Here is a 22,996-nt window from a genome sequence, read left to right as displayed (position 1 = left end):
ATGGGCCTTTGCTGGGTCACTGACCACAATCGATGGAGAGCTCCAGATGCGATTGAGTCATTGAAACGGCAAAGCCTAACCTGTGTCTGTGTGTGTGCGCGCGCGCGCGTGTGTATTAGACGGCAGCGACCCTAAAGCTGCAACCCGCTAGGAGAGAAAAGACAAATCAGTGAGCACAGCACAGCGCTAAAATCCTTCTGGCTATTTGTTCCCCTTCTACCCTTTGAGCTATTTACTCATTACAGCCTTTCACAGCCTGTTAGTCTTCCCGAAAAGTTTCGGAGTTCCAGTTTGTTTTGAAGGCGTGCAGCTTGAGACGAAAAAATGCCATAAACAGGATCGCTTCTATTATGCAGCGTTACGCCAGGAAAGACACGGGGAACAAGGCATCCACTGTGTTTTTGTCCAGAGCTTAAAAGTCGTGTAATGATGCAGTGGCTGAGCTGGAGGCCCCATAAAGACTGGAAGGGCCTCATTTCAGTGGCCTGCTGCTGCTCCAGTGCCTGACTGGCAGACTCCATCACCGCTTCTTTTAGGAAAAGAGGTAGAGCACATAATTAAGATATACAGCCCAGGGTGGACTGAATATATAGACTGAAAATATAGAGGAGCAGGCCAGTCTGCCTCAATCACAGCCTGTGGTTTAGTGTTTGGCTGCAGATGGTGCCCAGACCTGTGTGTGTGTGTGTGTGTGTGTGTGTGTGTGTGTGTGTGTGTGTGTGTGTGTGTGTGTGTGTGTGTGTGTGTGAGTCTGAGCAGTGTGAGCAGCATGCTATAAAAGGCTGGTGAGTTGAGCCATAGCCTCTCTGTGTGTCGGGGTAACAGCGAGCCAAACTGTTTGTGCGTGTTTGTGAACACGTACACATACTCTGTGCGGGTATTCTGTGTATTTATTTGTGTGTGTGTGTGTGTGTGTGTGTGAAGGATGCAACCCTGCTCCCTGACCCAAAGTTCTTCACCATCCCATCTCTCTGTATTCATACTGTTGTAATATACAATCCTGCTGTCTGGGGCAGCAGTGTGCATCAGAGAGGACACCTCTTCCACTGCCGGTGTGCACACAAACGCACACACGCACTTTGCTGCTCACGCCTCAGTTGTTTCAGTGCTTTGTCACTCTCTAATGATAACTATCCATCAATGGTAGGGGCGTTGCTCTTGGAAATGAAGATGGATTGAATTAGCGCTGAGTGTGCTGGCCGCTGCGTTGTGGCGGCAACCCGTAATTACACTGTCAGGACCATTGAACCCCCCTCAACAAGACACTGAACTTAACACATTTACACCAGGGTTGATTACAAGGTCTTTTAGTCTGGGCAGATTCAGATCATGTAGTTTCTAATAGCAAGTGAAAGGCCCAGTCATTTGCAGGAGATTAGTGAAACGGTGTGATGTGTGTGTGCGTGTGTGCAGCGGTTCCCTTGCGCTGAAGTGAAGGCAAGTTGCTGCGAATTTACCCTTGTGGTTTGGGAAGTTATAACAATAGCAGAAGCTTCATGCAGTTTCATTGTCCCGTGATGAGCAAACACATATGGGAACGATCATGTTCTGAGCTAGCCTGCATACTGGAGTGAAAAACCTGATAGAAAAGCACGCAGCTGGAACTGAGCCTGAGTGGGAAAGGGGAGTCCAAATTGAAACTGATGCATACTTTGAGGGTAAACTTGATATGTGTACATGCCAGGGATGCTGATATTGAACCCATTCACTGCCAAATAGCATTATATTTATCAGTAGCATATTCTTGTGTCTTATCAATTATACGCTGGCTAAATGCTTAAAGATTGTGTTTCTTCTGGCGCAAAAGATCAAATAAATAACAACAAAAACCCAATAAATGCAACCATAGTTTTCCCAAGGTTGTTTATTTTAAACACTGGCATTGGTGCAAGCCTGACAGATGCAAAAAGTTGAGTGTTTTTTCTTAACCACAGTCAAGGCTGAATGCCAGAGTTTGAGACTGTTTGCAGTTTATGGTCGCAAATATTGAGATGTGCAAACGTGCATTGCCTCAGTAAACATCGTGTTAGGAATATTAGGGATATTACGCCATAGATAAATGCAGAATTAGCTTAGACGACAGATGAAAGCTCTTCTTACACACTGTTGGAGAACAGAAAACCAAGCGAAACCCAACTGTGGTCTATGTGACAAGCAACCACAGTGAATAAGTACAGTGTGCAGCCTCATATGATTTCAGATTTTTTTTTTTTAAAAAAAGAAGCCGCAGAATAATATTTTGCTGGTACTTAGCTTTTAGGTATCTGTGAAATACACAGCAATAATTGCATTCGTTAAGTTACACACTGGTCTCAGAAGAAACATAAACACCGATGGCGTTAATAGTATAGGCAAGTAACACAACTAAAAACAACCAACCTCCACCCCCTCCACACAGACCTTCGCCAAGCTTCACTGTATTTCTCCCTGCACCCTGGAACATGAAAATTGGGCTGAAGTGTTTGTTATTAAACACGTCCGGGGGAAACTCCAGGAAATGGACTTCATTTCATATAGAGGCACATGACTCAGAGGATCTTAGTGAACCAATTAACCTTACCTCAGCTCATTAAAAACTCTCCTTTCATGGCCAGAAGCAGCAACTCATCTGCTAACACGGGACATGAAAGCACAAATTTGTCCATCCAAAACTCTTAAAAGTAATTGGGAAGGTAGATACGAAGGGCCGGTAATCTAGTGACACAGCCTAAGTTGAGTGAAGTGAAAATAGAGGTGATTATAGGGCGAGCCGAAAGATCACGCTCATGATCTCATAAAAAATCTGAATGTAATTATCAGCCTCGGAAGTGTGCAATAGATCTTAAAATGACCCTTCAGGATTAAGGCTGTTTCGCTCAAGGTCACAGCGAGGTAGAGGGGGCATCCTGAGAGCAGCGGAGGCTGGAAGGACAAAAACGTCCTCTTCACACAGTGGAGATCAGCTGTGCCTCAATTATGCTGGTGCCAAGAGAGAACTTAAACTTTAGACATAACATCATTACTGACTGACGATATTACACATTTTCCTGCTGTTTTTCTGCAAGATGTGTTCCTATGAAAGCACGTAGTCTGCTTTGATTTGTTTTTAGGGGCGCAACAAAATATTTTTTACTTCTGTCAAGGTAAGATAGTGTTTTTACCACAGCGGTTACATGTTTAAGCTTAGCTCAACACACGCCATTCTTGTCCGAGGATTTCGCTTTCGATCTCATTGAAAGTCCATTTGTGTTGCCCAGCAAGAACATTAATTTTTTTCCCCCCTTGCACATAAAACATTATTCTCAGGCCTTTGTTGAAATTATCTAATGGGTTAATGGCATTGAGAGTACCCATTCAGCTCTTTCCACGCTCGCGTGCCTGCCTGAGAGTGTGTGTGCATGCCTTGGCTCACACTGTGCACACTCATCTAACCACATGCAAACAACCAATCTCTGTCATCTGCATCAAAATAATTACAGAGAGATAAACACACCATTTGACCATTTTCACAGTGATCTAATCTGAAGCCGGGCTGTGAAAGCGCACGGGGGAGATGATCAAATCCCCGCTTAATGGAACTGATCACTACTGTGTGTTCAACATTCAGCCGACAGCCGTGTTACAGATGCATCGCCTCGTTTTCCTCTGCGTTTAGCATGCCGGCTTCGCCGCTTCAGCCATGTCTATTTAGAACAGAAATAAAGATTAAAATGACATTAGGAATAAATTAAAATTTTGACTCCGCGTCCCGTTTTTCTTGGCCGTACATACCAGTTTAGTGTGAGAAAACAAACGCAAGGCCTTTTGTGTCGAGGTCAGGATTGCGATGAACTCTTAAGTATACTGGTTACAGCCCTATTGCTCCAAGCGTTTCCATCTCCTTTTAGCTAGAAGGCAAACGGCATCCGAAATCTGATTAGCCTCCATTACAAAGAGTGATATTTTCATCCCGCCGATTCTCGGCACTGCATCAGAGCATTCGGTCGCTTTAATGCCGGGAAAAGCCTACTCTTCTGACAGATAGTAGATATTCCCAACATCACTTGTTTGGACATTTATGTCTTTTATGACATGGAATAAAAGACGGGCAAGAAAATAAAAAGCTACTAAATAATGTCAAAAGATCAGAAATCAATGGGCCGGAGGAACGTGATACGCACATCTCCGTAAGCGACCGGCCCGCTCCCCCCCTCGCATTGCGAGTGTCTTTCCACAGCCACTAAAGTTGCTTTTGTTCACCCCCTCGGAGATGTAACTCAAGCATGAGGAAGCCGTCTGACAATGTTTGGATATCGGCAAAAAAATAGCCTTTTACTTAAAGGTTACCGGCCGAGGTTTATTGAGTTACATGTTCATCAGTGATGGGAGGCAGAGGAGTTGAGCCATGAGAGAGCTTCTTCATTAATGTGTAGGTTTGTATTTCACATTTTGATGTAACTGTGCTGTGGAGTAGCAGGAAATGATCAATGAGGCTGTGGATAAAATGGTTGTGATTTGTTTGTTTTTTCGTTTGTTTTTTTTAATCGAAATTTATTACATTTATTCAATGTAAGTCTATTTTAAAATATAGTTTATAAAAAAATGCAAATGTTACTTACGTAATTATGCTACTTTATTGTAAAAAAATTATTTAATTGTAGTATTATTATTATTATTATTATTATTATTGTTGTTGTTGTTGTTAATATTTAGATGATGCATTCTTAAATTTCATGATAAAAATTGTTTTATTAATAAACAGCGATTTTAAGATTTCTTTAAAAATAGTCCTGGATGTATCAAAAATATTTTAAAATCAAATTTTATAATTTTTTTGGCATAAATGAATATAACTGCAGAATTCGTGTGACAATGTTGCTGCAGGACAAACAAAATGTAACAGCACATTTTAAATGGTGCCGTGTAAATTAAATGATAAATGCTCGTGTGAAGATTGATTTTGAGAACTGATAAATACAAAAGAAAAGCCCTAGCGTTTTTTCCCCGTAAAGCGTTTTATTCCTTTAATCTGATAATAGCTCCCCTTGTAGGGTAAAAAATAGATACTGCATTTATGGTCTAGTATTTTTGTTGGATCCGTAGGTCACGGGCAGGCTACTTTATCGCCTTCTTTTTTCTTCCCAAAGAAATGTTGGACTCCTTTTAAAGTAATTTCTACGGGTTAGTCTAGAGGTTACAGTATAGGGTTTCAACTTCTGTGGGAGTTGTGATCTGTTCTAATGAGAAAAAGAAAATGTAGCACCACAATGCTTTGTGTCACCCACTGAGGCTGAGAGATAGACACAGGATTTAAAAAAAAAGAAAGGGAAGAAAAAAAAACAATTTCTGGACATTTCTAGGAGATAAATTTAATTTCTTTGCTATTTGGAGGTCTTCTTTGAAAACGCAATTGTAATGAACACATTCAAAACTGGAGAATAGATTTACCCTCGGCTTCAAATAAGGCTGCGTTATCGGACTCTGTCATTCGCTCCTTCCCATTTTCGAGCTGCTAATTGATGTTTTTGATGTTGGCGAGAAAATTGAAGAAAATGTCATGAGTGAACCGGCGCGGAAGTTAATAAGATTGACTTCGTTGACTGAATTCACAATGAGCGAAGGAGAGGCGTGTAATGGGGACTGCTGCGAATTCGTCCGTCCATCTGCCGAGGGATGAAATTGACACCGAGCGCGAATGGGCCCGTAGAGGTCGATGTGGAGGGAGGTAGCATTTGGGATGCCCTGTCTGTCTTCAAAAAAAAAAATTTATGAAAAAAAATAAATTTTTCCCCTCCCTTCGTAGCCGTTGGGTTTTGGTTTGTTTGTCTACTGAGTGGAGTGCATAAGCAGCTGCTTTTCCAGAGGGCTCCTTGCCCCAGCTTTTCTGTGGCGTCGTCTCCCAGGGCTGTTCTTTCCTCGCACCAAACAATGCTACTTCTTAATGCTGTTTTGAGTCTGAAAAGCTGCACAGCTTTATAAAGGTTAGATTAAGATCTGGCTAAAAGATGCACCAATATCAGTTAGGGTCATTGCATATGCTTGGCCAATGTGTAGCCGAGCCTGAACTTAAATCCCCTTAAATAAAAGGATAGAAGCACCACTGGGGTCGCGCCATCTTGAGCCATTTATCGAGCACTGGCTGATAGCCGAACGGAGAAGGATAATTTCTCGTGTTGTCTCTCCTAAAGTGAATTTGCGCTAATACTCCAAATATTTGTCAGAATTTGGCAAAGTTTAATCAATTTAGCCGTAATTTTAAGGTTTTTATTTGTCGATGCGCTAATGTTCAGTGTAATGGGTTCGCCGTTTTTAATTGGAGTACGGATTACTTGAGTTTGGTTCAGTGCTTCTGATTATTTTTCCCAGCCTGAAGGGGACTGAGCTAAACCCCTAATACGGCCAGTACCCCTAAGCGCTCGTCTTTTTGAAGACACCAAACAAAAAAAAAAGAAAAAAAAGTGGCCTCTGCTAGCGTTCGGCCCTCCGAGAATCGTGGTTAAGGGACATTATTCTCAGAATAGGCAATTAATTCCGCTGGCAACGATCGGTTCGAGCGACTTCCCCCACCGCCCCTCCAAATGCCCGCCTCTCCACCCTCCACTCGCCATTTGAAATGCTAACACAATGAAATATTTTTCTATTGGTCCATGTCCCTCGGCTAAGCCACCGCCGCGGGCAAAGAATTTCATCGACTGATGAGACCACAGGCATGCCCGATAAAAAGGTTAACTGTACGTGACACGCACTCCAAGTAGCCCGCGCTACCTTGAACTCTCAAGTTCTGTAACTTTTATTTGACTTTTTTATTGTTAGCGAGTGCGGGCTGTGTGGCCCGGTGAAGCAGTTTGAAAACGGGGATAACGTGACGTTTTTCAACAAAGTAATTTTCTCGTTTTTTGATTGCGCTTTTTCTGGGTCGGCATTTTACAAGCAAGCTTCCATTGTCTGGTTATTCTTAGACAGATTGTTGTTGGGTTTTCTTGTTTTTTTTAATGAAACGGAAACGAGCTTTAATCAAAGACAGGATAACTTTACTTGTAGTGTCGTGTTTCATACCGTACAACTGAGGAATATATTTGTCGGACAGTAATTATTCCCTGTGAAGATTAAAAAGACAAATTTAATCTATTATTATTATGATTATTATTTTTATTATTGTTATTGTTTTTATTGTTGTGGTCTTCCATTGTTTTGGATTTTACCTCAGCTTGGCTTTGCTGTGTGTGAGAATAAAGAAAGATCCAAGATGGCACATTTCTTCCACCTTCAGGGGTAGGCAAGGTAGACTGCCAGAGAGTGGGAGGAGGATTCCAGGCTGTTTTCAAATTGTTAGTAAAAGATATATGGGCACAGAATAGGCATGGCTGCTGAAATACCCCCCAAAACCATCTTTCATGCACATAAACACACATGCATACACACCGCGCGCACACACACATACACACGGAATGCTGTGCGAGGACTGAGGCAGGTGGCTCCCCATGGCTGCAGCTTCATGACAACATGCCATTAGAAATAGCAGGCCTGTTGATCAATCCTGCCGACATGACAGCTTCGCCGCGAGGCCTGGCTCTTTGAGTGCCGACGCCGCGGCAGCTCCCTCTCCCGTTTCTCCCCACTAATTGGTGAAGGTTTCTCTTATATATGCTTTTGGCACAGTGCTTTTTTTCTCCTCCACCTCCTCCTCCTTTTCTTCTTTTTCTCTCTCACTCTCTCTTTTTTTGTGCTTTTTTAGCTTTCCATTCTCTCTCCCACCACCCCTTCCACCCCATTTTATCTCTTTCTCTTTTTCTCTTCCCTTCTTTAACATACTGTGATAAACAGACGCTATATATTACATAAACACACGCACACAGTATAGGTAGAGTATATATTCTAGGTATGTAATATTTTTTTGTTTTTCAGTTTAACGTTGTCACAGTGGAAACGGTAACTTTGGGTGAGATATTGCAAGTGGGTTGAGTAAAAGGAATGTGTGTGCCGCGGGCACTGTTCGTTCTGTATTTTTTGCGGGACTTTTGGAGCTGGGATTTGACATTGACTCTAGGCAATGTGCATCAGTATGAGATACACAATGGGGATCAACCAGAAAAAAAAAATTAAGTCTTTGTCAGGTGAAATGAAGGAGACTCTAGGCCTTTGATATAGTTGCATTTTTAATTGCATGGTTTGTTTTGACAATTTAGGCAATGATGCTAAAAATACTTTATCCATAATCGAGTTACGCTGTCATTTACGTTGTCCTCCTTTTTTTTTTTTTTTTTTTTTTTTTTGCTTTTCAGAAACAGCTGTGTAGCAGAATCCATATTTGTGTTTATTTGATTTATTACCTAATCCCTTTCTTTCCCATCAAACAGAATTAAGTTGCAAAACGTCAAAACAATTGTCAGGAAATGGCTGCGTGCTGCTTGCTGACTTCTCGCGGCGCACGGGGCTACGTTCTAATTCCGCCAGCGTTTCGCCGGCACATCACTCTTAAACGCCACCCACTCTGAATCTCTCCCAACTAAATAAATGAGGGGGGAGATAAGCACACATTAAATGTTTAACTGTCTCGCATTTGTCATCTGTTTTACCCCTCTTAATTAAACAGACGCAGCTTAGCCCCGGCACTCCAAGTGCAGACACACTCGCGCGCAAGCGCACACACACACACACATACACACCCCTGCCTTTGAGCACTGGAGCTTGAGTGCAAACACTGTCCTCCCGATGATTAATTTAGCCGTTAATATTTATTTTACTTGATCCCGCTAAGTTAGCAGCTCAGTGGAGGGCAAACCTAAGTTTTGTAGGCTGTTTTGTTGCAAAATGATGAGAGGAAACAAATAGGATTTTATTTAGTTGTTGCTTTTTTTCCGTATTTATTTCCTGTATTTTGTCCTGTAATGTTTTTAGTTTGTGGAGATGAGGTGGTGTTCTGTGGGCCGGCTGTGGTTTGTGTCTGCTTCGGTATATTGTAGTGATAAGAGTGCATGTTGAAAACATTAACTACTACCTCCACCCAGTGGCACAAAATGAAAAAAAAAAGGCAGGTGTGATTGGCAGCACACAATATTTAATGTAGTGGGAAGACTTGCCTTAAGCGAAGAGGGGGATGTATTCACCACACAATAGTACCGCTATCTTCCACTCTGCATTGTCTCTCTCATCGTCGACCTTATTACATGCCGTATTTGGCATGAAGAATCCCCTTCTTATCTACACTGAATTTTAATGCCATTGCGCTTAGATGGCCGCCTTAGTCTAGTTGTTGTTTTGACATCGTATTGCATTTTTTGGTGTTCGTGTGTGTGTGTGTGTTGCTTTATTATGATTTCTCAGTGAATCAGAAAAAACATCTGTCTGCACCACTGTGCACTACTGCGTTCTCCATTGGTGCGATTGAACACTGTGTGCCAGCGGTGCTTTGCCGGTTCTTGGGGCATCAACAGATGTGGAAAGGGAAAGAGAGAGCCGCAGCCCGGGCCCGGGATGAGTGGGAGAAGAGAGGAGAGCAGAATTGGGGGTTCCTCTGAAGCCCCCTCTCCAGATCCGAGGAGCGGAGCCGGGATCAAAGTGGCTTGTTTTATGTGGCTGGTGCAACACTTTGAAGTCCCAGAGTCACCTACAGCACTCACTTCATCAAGTTCACTAGTGTCTTAATAGCAGATCAATAAATTTCAAAGTCAGAGAGTTAATTTGATACTAGCGCTGATGTGATCACGCTGGGCCACAGAGCTGGCTGCTCCGCTCACTTTCGTCTCTCCCTTCCCTTCTCTCCTCCTCACCTAGATTGGACCTGTTTTAGGCTCTCAACTTGAATTAATTCGCAGCGTTTGGTGCCTGTTTTCATAGACGGCCTTGTGTGAACACTTAATCAGTGTCTGTGCTCTTGTCACAACAATGAAAAGATTGTTTTATTAATTGTAATTTAAATTTGAGTCATTCCCTTCCTTGCACTTATTTGAATTTAAAGAGATGTATGTTTAAAATCTAAATTTGTTATGTTTTTAATTAGAAATGATTTATTAGTGATGCACATTTGAAATTTTGATTCTTTGATATTTTTAGCGATACGTGTTTAATTGAGATAATTATTTAAACCCACAATTAATTAGATTTTTTTTTTAAACTAGGTTAGCTTCCTAATTTTATTACATTTACAATTTTTAGCCGGTGAAATCAAACATTGAACAATCTTGCAAATTAAGAGTTTCACATTTTTATACTAAATTATATGTATGACACACATTTAGTTAAATTTCAGATTTAAAAGTAAATAAACTGGTAAAAAAGAAAAATCTAAAGAATTATTTCCAGTTTTTTTTAAAAGCGACATAATTTAAAAAATACAATAAAATAAGATAATGCCGCGCCGACGGCTTTTAGAGATCGGGCGATTCGGGATGAAGCAGCGCTTTCTCAAGCGCGCTATTCATCTCAGAGAAAACCAGCACCATCTGCATTCGGTGCCGTGATACCAGTGAGTTGGTGAGGCCGGATCAGCTCCTGGAGAACAAAAGGCCAATTTAGTATGTTCATCTAAGGGTTACTAATGGTATTAGGTAGCCGGCAGGGTGGTCGGCAGGGGCTCGGCGCTCCAAGGTGAGCCCGCAGCTTGACCCCTACACTCACACCAATTCACTGGGCTGCTGGCATTAGTGCCCCACATCTGCCATTTTTTTGTGCGACTGCTTCTGTGCCTTTTCGCTTTATTTTATGGTTGTGTTCTTCAGACGACAGAAAGTAACAGAAAATAAGTTTTAATTGGACCCGGTAAGAATTTGTCCGTTCCCCCGATTGAAATGATTGAAAAGAGAAGAGAAATCAGATAATTGTGGGGAAAGGAAGGATGCTGCTGGGAAAGCTGGGCATGGTGCCGTTCAAAATTTACAATACTAAGAAAAGTGTTTTGTATTTTTTTTAAAATCATGCAAAAGGTGCTTTGGATACAGAGGAGTAAAGAAGATGATGCGTCATCTGCTTAATTTTTCTAGACACGTGTTAGTAGCAGTGATATTTGTTGAGGTAAATATTTCAACGAGAGCTTTAAATTTACTAAATAATTCCGATGAGGATTTTCATTGGAGAAATGAAACCAGCATTATTATTATCATTCAGATAATAATAAGAATTGTCACACGTTCGATTAAGGTTTGGAAAATTGTGCCGGGAGCCGTAGTTGCTGGTTGTGATGCCGTTTCAGTGGAAAGCGGGCGGCGAAGCAGGGGAGAAAGCTCCGGGATGGAGCTGGTGCAGCGGGTGGTGCTGATGCAGGCTGCCTGTGTGGTCCTCAGCGGTCGGCGATCTGCCGGGCTCTGCCGAGAGAGCCGGAGGTCCCGTGTTTTAATTATTGTTTCATGTTAAATTTATCTCCAGCGACGCTTACTCTGAAGCGCACGCACGTCTTATTTTTTTCTATGATCAAAAGAAAAAAAAAAAAGGTGAAATCCAGCTTTTATGTATTAATAAAGATACCTGAGAGAACAAATGTTTTTCACTCCAAAAAAATATAAATCTTTGAGGTAAAATTTTGTCTCCTGTCATCGAAATTAGTTGTAATTTATAAATCCAGTGCTTAAATGATTGTAGAAATTGAGCCGAAATATTTCTATATTCCTCTCTCCTTTTTTTCTCGAGGTTCCTGCTGTTCGTGCACCATGAAATCTTGCTTCATTAAAAGTGTATTAATCTTGTCTCGTCTCATGGGAGGTACCTTAAGATGATGTTGTGTCTTTTTCTTTAAATTGTTGGAGGGGAAAAAAAATCTTCCAGATTTGGTCCCTGTCAGTCAGAAATAATTGTGTGCTTAATCTTGTCCCTGATGGATGACTTGGAGTTCAGCAATGGGCCAGCTCCAATGACAAATACAATATTAATATTCATTAACTGCTTTGACAATGCTAATTTTGATGCAGTAGTAAAGGGCCTTCCAAAGTTAGCGGCCAAAGCATCAGAGCTGAGCAAGGTGGCAAGATAATTTGTGCTGCTTTACTGAGCTGAAGGCTTTTAAAGTCTTAAGCAGGGGGGAAAAAAAGGCTAGGTACCACAAACAAAATAAAAGAGAAAGGGAAAAAGTTCAGACGCATTGGAAACCAGGACTGTGGAAGTAATACGATCAAGAGACGGCTACAAAAATTTGACACCTCCAATGCTGCATCTTTGAGCAAATATTTTTTTTATTTAAACAAAATCTTGCAACAAAAAAGGAGCACAACATGGTAAGTCAGCACATTCTTGATTTTTCTCTCTTTTTCTTTTTGTTTAATCTTTTTGATCTTTTCAATTATCGCCATTTGAAGATCAATAGTAATTTTTTTTCTGCTGTGGTTAAAAGGCTCACAGCGGTGGTATAGCGGATGGTCGGATCACGGCTTTAAGAGTGGGCTTCCTCTCTTCAAGCCACCAGTTGGCCGGGTTGAATTTACTATTGCCAGTTCTCCTGAAAACCGTCCACAGCTTGTATCCATTTATTTGTATTTTTGGGTATTATTTTAACTGCCGTTGTTGCCTTGTTGTCTGGCAGGTTTGACTTTGGAGTTGGGGCTCCTTTTCCCCCCTCAGTTGTCTTAAGAGAGTTCAGGCAGGAGAGTTGGAGGTGCAAAAGCTGTACTACAGTGACAGGCTCTTTTGGTGATAAATGTCTGTTTTTTTTGTCTTTTGTGAGACTGGTTTTTTTTTTTTCTTCCCGGGGCTTCCTACATCAAAAATTGGGGCTACCGACGGGCAGGACTTAGGGGCAACGTGGCTGCAACACCACACACCCTTTGCCCTGGATCGGAAAGCTTTCTCTAGCCTTTTTTCCCCCTTTTTCTGACACTTCTTCTGCCCGGTGTTTGTGTTTTTGATTTTGCATTTAATTTAGTGTGACTAGCAGTGAATGGAGCGTGGCTAGTTTTGGGGATTAATGACATGACGAGAGACACCCCGCTGCTTGAGTTTAGCCAAGTTAGGGCAACTCCTATAGACAGCACTCCACTACCTTTATGTCTTCCAAGCAAGCTGAATGAAAGCTTTTCTTTCTCGCCCTCTTTTTGTTGTTCTTTCAACTTATCAAAGAAAGAGAGATGGACACAAAAGAGCTTATTAGGGGGGATATGAAGATGGGCAAGGGGTAAAGAGGGAGTCCCGGACAGACGCGGAGAAGAGCAGCGCAGCCTCTGAGTGTGCGTTTGAATGCGTGAGGTGGCTGAAAGTGAACAGCCAGCTCTGGCCGCTCGCTCGCGGTCCTTCCCCCCCGCTCTGGGACCCGAAGGGCTGCCGTCCTAAATTCGCTCCAGCATTACCTTGGCTGTCGCCCGGTCCTCCGGCCGCTGTCTTATCGGCTTAACCCATCGGGCTTTAGCGAGGGGCTGCCGTAGATGAGGTGCTGCCCCCCAGTGGATTAGTGGCTGACATGGTGGTGGGAGTCTGCTTGGAGTCTGTGCACTACCATGAGTGCCAGCATGCTTGTTTTAACCAGGAACCGAGCAGCATCTCAAATACAGCTCTTTTAAATGGTAAGACTTTTCAACATTTTAATTACAGCTGTGCTTAATTTTCTGGTGCTTGTTTGACTTTAAATATCATGTTTTGGTTGAATCTATCCGTGGATATTTTTCTGTGCTCCGTTTGGCAATTTATAACACTTATGTTGCTAAGTGACAGATTGACAATTTGGATAATGAAAGGCACTGTTTGATTGCTTTGTCCTGACAGCCTGACAGGGGTGCATTATTCTAACACATCAAACCAAATACGATTCTTATTTATTGTGTGCTTTAAAAAATAAAATGCTGCTATTTCACGTTTTAATTCATGCATGCTGTTATTCGTATCGAATCAGTTTTAAAATATATATTTTATTGACATTTTAATTTAAGTAAATCTGATCATCGCTCACATCAGCTGTTCTCATTCTTCTGGTAATATTAAAAAAAATCTGAGTCAATATTTAATTTGGATTTTGTGTGTTTAAAAGAATTTCAATTGTTTTTACTCAAATAGAATTTTTTGGAAATATCATAATTATACTGTAATTATTATAGTAATTGCTGAGGACTTTGAAGTTGGTGCTCGTGCATTTTGCCTCCGATTGTTGTGATTTATCAGAGAAAACAATGAACTGCTAAGGTCATAGGTTGTTTCATTTCCTTGTTTTGTAAAACTTTTTGTCCGTCATTCTTTTTCTTTTTTCCCCCTCGCACACTTTTCGGTCTCGTGCGAACATCTTAGACCGTCGAATAAAAAAAAGAGGGTTTTTAAAAGTTTTTTTTATCCTCCCTGTGCTCTCTTGTGTTGTGGCGTTGATGCCATTGTGGCCGGATGATTGGGAGCTGTCCATCACTTGCTGGCAAACTGGCAGTTTACTTAAGAAAGTGCACGTGGGACAAAAGGAGATGGCAGGAGTGTGGCGGGGCGGCTGAATGGAGGGAGGGCAGGCAATTAGCCACCGCCTTGTCGGAGCTCTTTTACTTGTCAAGCTGGAGCCCCGGCGCTATTGTTCAAGTTGTGTAAAGGACATTCCCAGGGCTTTGTTTTGGCTTTAAGGGCCTCAGGAATGCCTGCTGCAGGCCAGGGGAAGAGCAGGGTCCTAACAGCAGCAGAGAGGCTGAGCGAGTGCAGGAGGAAAAGAAAGCGAGAGCGTATTTTGAGGAAAACAAAGTCTCTGTTGTATTAAGAAAAAAAACTTTGCAGTTGTTTCTGTTGCCAGCTTTTAAAATGCTGTAATGAGAAGCATTTGTGTTTTCATTTCTCTGACCTCACTTCCAAAAAAGAAATTATTGCTTGTTTCTACATACAAATTTTCTCACTGTAGTTAAACTTTATTTTTAATTTTTTTATTGATATTCTTATTTAGGTCATGTTAAAAAAATTGAATAAATGTGACATTTATTCTATAAATATTTAATTTGTCATGGTTCTTATTCAGGTCCAGGTGTTTAGATAATTAAAATAAGGCAAGCCTAATTATTATTATAGAACGCAAAATTTAAAATCTCTTTAAAAAGTGTGACAGCTTGACTTATTACTTTAAATAATTAATTTGTTGCACTGAAAAAGAAGTTTTCCTCAACATGTAGCATTTTTTTTGTTTCTTCTCAGTTTACTAAACTAAACTTTACTAAACTTTTTATATTTCCTCTTCTCTTATTTTTAGTCATGTTAGGATAAACAAAATATTTTTGGATATTTCATTTATTTATTTATTATTTTATTGCTACACCCAAAACTAAATAAATAAAGCGAACAAACAGCATTGCAAAATTCTGGAACGTTTTTATTTTCTTTTTTTAAATAATAAATGAAAAGTCTCGTTTGAAGGATTTCCCTTTTAAATACATCTCGTCTATTTCTGCAGTGGATGGCACATCTTTTGAATTGCTCGGGGGGGGGGGGGGGAATCTTGACCACACAAAGCTTATTGTTTGGTTTCAGTATTCAGAAGAATAATGGTCTTGAAGGTGAAATAGTTGCAGAGAAAAAGGAGAACAGGGAAGAGAGGGCAGTGAGGAGGGGCTCGAGGCCTTGTTCACATGAACCTTGAATTGAGTTGGAAGGAGGGAGGAGGGGGGTTAAAAGAAGAATTGTTCTCCACTCTAAGGTATTGTTTAGAGGAAAAAAAGTAGAGCGGGGTAGAGGACAGGAACCAAAAAAAAGAGAGAAAGATTGCAACGAAAGGTGCCACGTCTGTGTCAGAGTGAAGACTTTCTCTCCCTCTCCTTGGTTTCTCCCCTGGAAAGTGGGCATGAAGAGGGGACTGTCAGCATCACACAGATAAAGTGACTGTTGGCCACACTTTGCTGAGCCTGCCCTCCCTTTGTGGATGTTGTTGTGTCTTGTTCCTTTTTTTTCCTCCACTTTCTATCTCTCTCTCTCTCTCCTGCTCTCTCTCTCCTCTTTGTCTCCATCTCTCGCTTTGCTCGCTTTACCTTGTAGCCAAAGCTTTTCAAACTGCCAGTTCGTCTCTGGGCATCCTGGAGGCACAGCAGAGCCCACACACATACACACACATACTCTTAAGAAACACATACACAGACCCAACGTACAGCAGGGATTTGGGTAATAACTGATTTTGTGTGTATATGTATGTGTGTGTGTGTGTTTGTGAGTATTTTTTTCTGGAGTATAGCTAGTGGGAAGACTACTGCGGTGCTGAACAACTGCTCAGAGTAATTTTTCCTTCTCTCTGTCCACATTCTGGCTTTCACTTCTTATACTTCTTGTCACCGGCATCAAAACTTTCTCTGACAAAGAAGAGGAGACTGGTGGCCGCAAAGAGCAAGTGCTTCTGTGGTTAGAGTGAAGGATTTTGGGGGATTTTCTTTCCTCTTTTTTTTCCTCCTTTTTTTTGAGCAGGCAGATGTGGGTGGGTGGGTGGGTGGAGAGGATTTGGTGACTGTGTGTTTATGGGGGGGGGAACTAGGCCTCAGACCCTGAGCCTGCTCTAGACACGTCAGGAGACACGCACTCTAATGTCAAAAACCTGAGGGAACAATGGTCAGCTGGCTGCGGCACCAAACGCAAAGCGAGGGGGGACGACAAACACATATGCACGCTCGCGCCACACATGCCCGGCAATACACTCGCACACAGTGGAGGAAGGAGTCAAGACAGGAACAGACAAAGGAGGAAGAGAAGAAGTGAAGGAGAGGAGCGGCCAAGGAAAGTGAGAGGGCTTTTCCCCGGCGTAGACGGGGAAGGAGGAGCTGGGGGGGGGGCCAGGTGGAAGAAGAAGGAGGAGGAGGAGGAGAAGGCAGGGGCGGGGGTGGGGGTGGAACCGAGGGGGTCATGTACCCACGGGATGGAGCTCCAGCCGGGCCGGAGGAGACGGGAGCCAAGGCAGGAGTCCTAGGCCCCGGGCTCTCTCTCCTCCAGCAGGTGGGCTGCTGGCACCTCAATCTGAGCAGCTGGGTGAGTAACGCTGCTCCCCTGCTTCTTCACTGTCTCTGCTTTTTCTTACCACTGAAGGGTTTTAACATTGTTTTGACAGGTAGCTGTTGTGGTGCAGGCCAGTTGTAGATAGGTGAGGGGAAAGGGAGGAGGGGAGTGGTTTTTTGGGGGGGTGGGGTGGGGGGGGGGGTGGCTGAGAGAGTGGTGGTCACTTGATTTTTTAAAAAAAAGCCTGTTAGAAATACTTTGACGTTAAAAACTCGTGCATGTTCGTGTGCTTGTGTATGTGCATGCCTGACCTTGATCCAAGACCAGTATCCCAAATATTTTTATTTATTTATTTGTTTTTTGCCACACACTTGTGAGCATAACTTTAAAGCCCACATAATAAACGTTATAAACAATGTGCTTAAATTAATTAAAAAGGCAATAGACGTGATTCTCTCAAGAGGAGAATTATTTACTTGATAATATTTGATCAAACTCATGTCTTAGCTGTGAAATGTAAAATAAGATTTGGGGCAACCTCACAGATTAACATATTCTTTTGTTAATGTTGCCATTCAATTCAGATTCTAATTGCTCGGCTTTCTGATGAAATTCTTAGGGACTGATTGCATTTCAAAAGGCACAGTTCAGTCTGGCTCTTAACGCCGTCATACAATATCACCTCTCAGAGAAGCCTCCTCTAACTCAGGTATGTGAGTTCAAGAGGCTGTTTACACTGAAAAGGAAGAGGGGGAAAAAAGCTTGAACACACGTGTGTCTAAGAGGATGATTTGTCTTCACAGAATACAACAGCTCTACCAAAATACCACTTCATATTTAAGCTATTTGTGCGCAGTTTTATTTATCTGTGACATATCAGAACATGTCCTTTCTGCAATTCTATTTGATGTGCCGACTATCAAAGATGGGAAGCAGAAGGAAAAAAATAAATGATGACGAATGACTTGAGTGTTAGTGAAGAGAGCAGGAGGAAGGGGAGCAAAGGCTCTGGCCCACATAATATTTTTGTTCAGCGCTCTGATCAAGCAGTCAGCATGTCACTGCAGCAAAGTGAATAGATTAACTTTTAAATATACTGTGGTCTCGGGAGCCTCTTGCCCTCGGAGATGCATCTTCTCTGCAAGAGAAAACTGATCAACACCGCCATATCTGCTTTTTAAATCACCCCCCCTCCCCCTTACAATCCCCAGGTTCTTAATATTTTGAGGAGTTTTCTTCTTCTTCTCCTGCTTCTTCTTCTGATTAACCAAAAAATTATTATTTTTGAAATGTAGCAGAGTTTTAATCAGCATGTTATCCTGGAAGGTCATGGCTTTGATAAGCCTGTAATTTGTCAGAGCATTTCATATTCCATCGCTGCTAATCTCTAAGTATTCCTTTAGATTGTCTGCTTGAATCTGAGGATTGATTTGGCTGAGTGCTACGAGGACTAGCGTGTGTGTGTGTGTGTGTGTGTGTTTGAACATTCATTGGTATGATATGGCGTTTGCTTAGAGATTAATATCTGTAGCCTGGAGGGGGCACTCTATGCCTCCCAAAGGAAAACTAATTCTGTGTAAACAGATTTCAGCAGGACAGCATCGATTGATACCAGATGATTAGATTAGTGGCAGCACCGTTTGTACTTTGTTTCTTTTTTTTTTTGTTTTGTTTTGCTTTATATCAAATCATGCGCACACACATCTCCCCCCTTCCCACTATTGCTGTTGTGTTGTTTTCTGTATGGTGTCACTCCATGTGATTTGGATTCCGGCCACTTGCGTGTTCTGGGAGAGGCAGTGTGCTCTGGCAGCTTTTTCTGCTTGCTTTGGAATTTGGAGGACCCCAATCCATCACGCCACTGTCATCCCCACGTCCCTCACCCCTCTCTTCCCGGTCTCCCTTCCCTGCCCCGGCCTCACTACAGCTCATTAGCGCCCTGCAAGCTGTTGTGACAACTCATCATATCATGACATGAAGCAGGGAGACAGAGGCTCTAGCCCCCTGCCCAGCCACCCACTGGGCCCACAAGGTCGCCACCTTCACATTTAGGGCTCAAATTGGCCCTGCAAGGTTCCACCAGGCGGAAATGCAAGGCCAACAGCTTTTTCCTGTCTGGCCTCCACCTCTCTGTCCCCCTCCCTTTGTCTTACTCTGTCCTGCTGTCACTTTATTCCCCCCCTGACTTCTCCTGTACCCCATCTCCCTTCCAAAAGGTCTGACATCTGAAAGGCTTTTCACTGATGGAAGTTACCAGCTACTATATATATTATATATAGTTTTTATTTATGCACTTGCTGAAATGGATTGAATTTGCAGGAAGAGGCTGATTATGACCCTATTAAAACATGCAGGCTTCCTGTGAGCATTTTAACCTCACATCTGGAAGAAAGAGGAGCGGATCAGAATAAAAAAAAGAGCCAAGGCGATATTAATAACACAATCAAACGCCAACAACTGCTGCTTCTGTTTGTGTCTGCTGGGTGGATTTCAGCAGCAGGTGCCATATCTGTGTCCTGGATGTGGAAAGAGTAAACGTGCTCACTGATGTTCGCACAAGAGGGTGCCCTTAAATTTTACTTCAGGCTGTTTTGAATGCGAAATCTCTTTCTCGAGCTTGCGAATCAGCTCGTCACATCTGCAGAGCGGCGCGTCCGTCTCCTGCTATATTTGTTTATTTTCACGACATAGGTGGTGGGAAGGATGCGAGTCAGCGGGGGTGTAGGGGCAGGAAATGTTCTTTTCTTTTTACCCCTGGCTTTTGTGGAGCAGGGAGAGTAAAGCCTCCCACGTCGCCTGCTTTTTGTTTCCCTGTGTGGGCCCTGTGCGGCTCAAGCACCCAGCAGCCTGCTAGACGAGTCCTGGGCCTTGCATTGTCCCACAGTGGGCCACAGGGCAGGTGCTGGGCCTCTTTTCCGCAAGGGACCACCGGGTACTGTCTTGACGTCAGCAGGAAGTTATGATGATTGCAAAAAATGCAGAGTGTGCGTATTAGCTGATGGAAGAAGGTCGATATCAGCTGACTGATTGATGTAAGCAGGATGTAGATAACACAGTGGGGGCTAGTTTGACCAATTCTTGAGTCCTCAAACTATAAAGGCTTCTTTTAAAGGACCTACCTTTAAAGTCTTGCAACAAACACCAAAACTTGAGTTTATGTTACAGTGTCCTTTTTCTGGCTTCACGTTTTTCCACCTCCAGCAGGCAGTTCAGCCTACTGCTATTTGCATCACTCTGAGCTTTTCAGGAAAAAAAAAAAGAGGACACTCTTATACCACAAGTGACTGTGATGTAAATCGTCTGCCCTCTACTTCTCTCCCTCCCTCTTAGTCCCATACACACCCTCTCTAACACCCTCTGTCTAAATGTGGACTCAGTGGATGGGCATTTTGAACTGTCTTCTCAATGGCCGGGGTCCCTGGACAAAAGAACTCATTTAAAAGTCCACTAAAGCTTTTTCAGCGCAGAGAGTTGAAGAATTGACAACATTCTTTCACATCATTACCCGAGGGAGGAGCGGAGAGACGTGAAGGAGGAGGTTAGGAGGTGAGCGATGAGGTGGTGGGGATGGGGGGACAAAAAGAGGGAGAGAGGGAGAGACCGAGGCCGTCTTCTAGCATTCAGCTGCCGACTCATCGACCACATTCAGCAGCTGCCGTAACCTCTATCACGATTGTTTTTTCCACCTTTTTTTCATCCCTGTATTCTGGGTGTGCAGATCAGATAAGGATTCCCTAAGCAACAATGAGTGCCTTCGTTTGTGTTTCTTTTTAACGAATCCCATTCCATCTATTCACCCCTCCAACCCTGACACACAAACACACACACCCGCCCCAAACCCTCTCTCCCTTTTCCCATCCCTAGCCTTTTCAGCTCAGGGCTGTGAATGAGTCCCAGGAGTCTCTCTCTGCCTCCCTGGAGTTCTGCTGGGGTTCATTAATCTTTCATTGGGACCACGGCAATAGGGAATGCCCCCCACCCCTCTTCCACACACACTCTTCCCACTCCCCCAGCATTGCCATTATAGAATAGAGGTCTAGATGGCCATGCTTGTACCAACCATGCAGATAGACAGCTTTAACTACCCAGTGAAAATTTAGCACGGGACTCTGAATGGGCTGTTGCTGCATCGGGCTCTCACACAGACACGATATTAACTTCAGCCTCAAACAGACTGGGCGGATGATTAGTTTGCAGCATTAATCTCTGCTCACATTTGTCTTGCCCTGGGCCTGTAGCTTTGCATTTGTATTGTCAATGAGCACTGGGCAGCTGTGTATCTTATGCATGTATCCCCCCACACACACTCCTCCTCCTCCCCTGCCAACATCTAGTCCCATTAATGTTTTTCAAAGTCTTTTGGAAATGTGCCACAGTGGAGCTTTTTTCTCTTTCTTTCTTTCTTGCATGGGTTAAAGTCACTAATGAGGGTGTGTGGCCTACGAGAGAGCAGACTGAACACACACATACGCACGCAAGCAGCTTGGTGTCTCACTCCTCTCCCCCTGAACATATCATCCATGTTATGATAAGCCTGATTAGTGCTGCTTCTTTGACTGCTGAGGGCAGGATAAGGATGTGTGGGTAAAGAGGCGAGAGCAGCCTCTGCCACCAGCCTAATCTACAGCAGAGCTCTAATCTGGTTATCTTGTGGTTGGGGACTGTGTGTATTAGTCTGTCCCCAGCCCTGGCCTGATGAGAGGGGGGCTGAGCTCCGGTTAACACAGGGGCCCACGGCAGCACACCCCTAAAGCTCAACTGTAATCTTTGGGTAATTGAAAAAAAAAAAGGGGGGGCCTGCGCCACTTAGAAGCACAAAGAGAAGATTACATAGCTAAAACTAATTTGGCAAAAATGCAGAAATGGATTTACGGCCCCACCTCTTCTCTCCTAACCCTTTTATTACAATACACCCATACCCTCCGCGAACTGGGGCCCTGGGGGAATAGATAGAGGGAAGGGGATAGCAGAAGGAGGCTCGAGAGCTGAGCGGAGAGCTGCTAATGACTGTGGATATACGCGCGTGCTCCCTTGATTTTTGTGGTTTACAGATGATCGATTACTTCACTTACAACCGTGGTTAAAAGTGCCTCATCACACATCAAACTCAAATGTGAACAGGCAACCCCACAAGCCTCTTAGATTGTGTTACCGAATTCCAGAGTGACACCACAGAAGTGTTTTTAATTACAAACCATGCTATTTTCACTGTGGTTTGGTGGTTTGGCGCCTTGAGTATACCCAGAATTTGATAGCTCTTCTTTGGAGAACTTTCAAGTTGTAACTCTATGGCAGGCGCCTGCAATCTTTAACTCACATCCCAAATATTAACATCCTCGCCTCTTTTTTTCTCTCTCTCTCTCTCCCCTCCTTTCCTCTTTCTTTATCGCTGTCCATCTTATCTTTCTCTGTATCCTCCTCCTCTCTCTTGTCTCTCAGTCTAATAAGGTTCCAGTGGTACAGCACCCCCACCATGTGCACCCTCTCACGCCTCTGATCACCTACAGCAATGAACACTTCACACCGGGGAACCCCCCACCTCACCTACAGACAGACGTGGATCCCAAAACAGGTACGGTCCGGAGTGTTTTCACACAAGTTTAACTGGCGTGCGGAGACGGGCGTGCTTGATTTCTGCTCGAAACACCTTCAGAATTAAGTGCACTTGTTTTCCAAAAGCGACAGGATGAACCTCCCGAAAACCCAATTATGTTCCGAACAAATTAACAATAAGTCTCAAGGGGTGAAAAAACACATAAGCTTCTCTTCTTTGATAAGGAACCACAGCTCTTTGAACAGTATGTAGTCGTGTTCATGTCACACTTTCAATGCAGGTAACGTGAAAAGGAATGAAACAAAAAAAAAAAGCTTATTTTATCCATTAATTGCTCATTTGATGACTTCATAAACATGACTAGCACTGTTTACAAGATACTTAATGTAGGACAAGGTCAGCTCAAGTGCTTCTTATTGAAAACTGCTGCTCTAATTTGTTTCTGATTGATTCAGCTATCATGCTCACTAAAATTGTTTGGTTTTGATTGAGGGGGGTAAAAAAAAAAGGGCCTTACATTTCAGAACAACAACCTTGCAGAGTGCCTCGTAAACTTCTCGTTAAACGTGGAATTCAGTAAACAGCCACCGCTCTAATTGCCAATGCTCAAAATAATACTGCCACTGTAGTGGGAGCTCTTTA

General features: G+C 43.0%; 1 protein-coding gene across 13 annotated transcripts in view; it reads left to right on the top strand.

Moving 5' to 3' along the window:
* Positions 1–22,996, top strand: part of tcf7l2 (transcription factor 7 like 2) — an 86,834-nt gene that overhangs the window by 47,609 nt on the left and 16,229 nt on the right. For all 13 annotated transcript variants that reach the window (XM_085416532.1, XM_085416531.1, XM_085416537.1 and 10 more), the window contains one exon: positions 22,240–22,372. In XM_085416532.1, the coding sequence (XP_085272658.1) occupies positions 22,240–22,372 (133 nt within the window). The remainder of the gene's footprint in view (positions 1–22,239; positions 22,373–22,996) is intronic.

This window comes from Rhamphochromis longiceps, linkage group LG8 (genome assembly GCF_057381845.1).
Source record: "Rhamphochromis longiceps isolate RC_006_pf linkage group LG8, R_longiceps_female_GT1.1, whole genome shotgun sequence".
NCBI lineage: Eukaryota > Metazoa > Chordata > Actinopteri > Cichliformes > Cichlidae > Rhamphochromis > Rhamphochromis longiceps.
The sequence above is the reverse complement of the archived record's forward strand: the minus strand, read 5'-3'. Positions and strand labels throughout refer to the sequence as shown.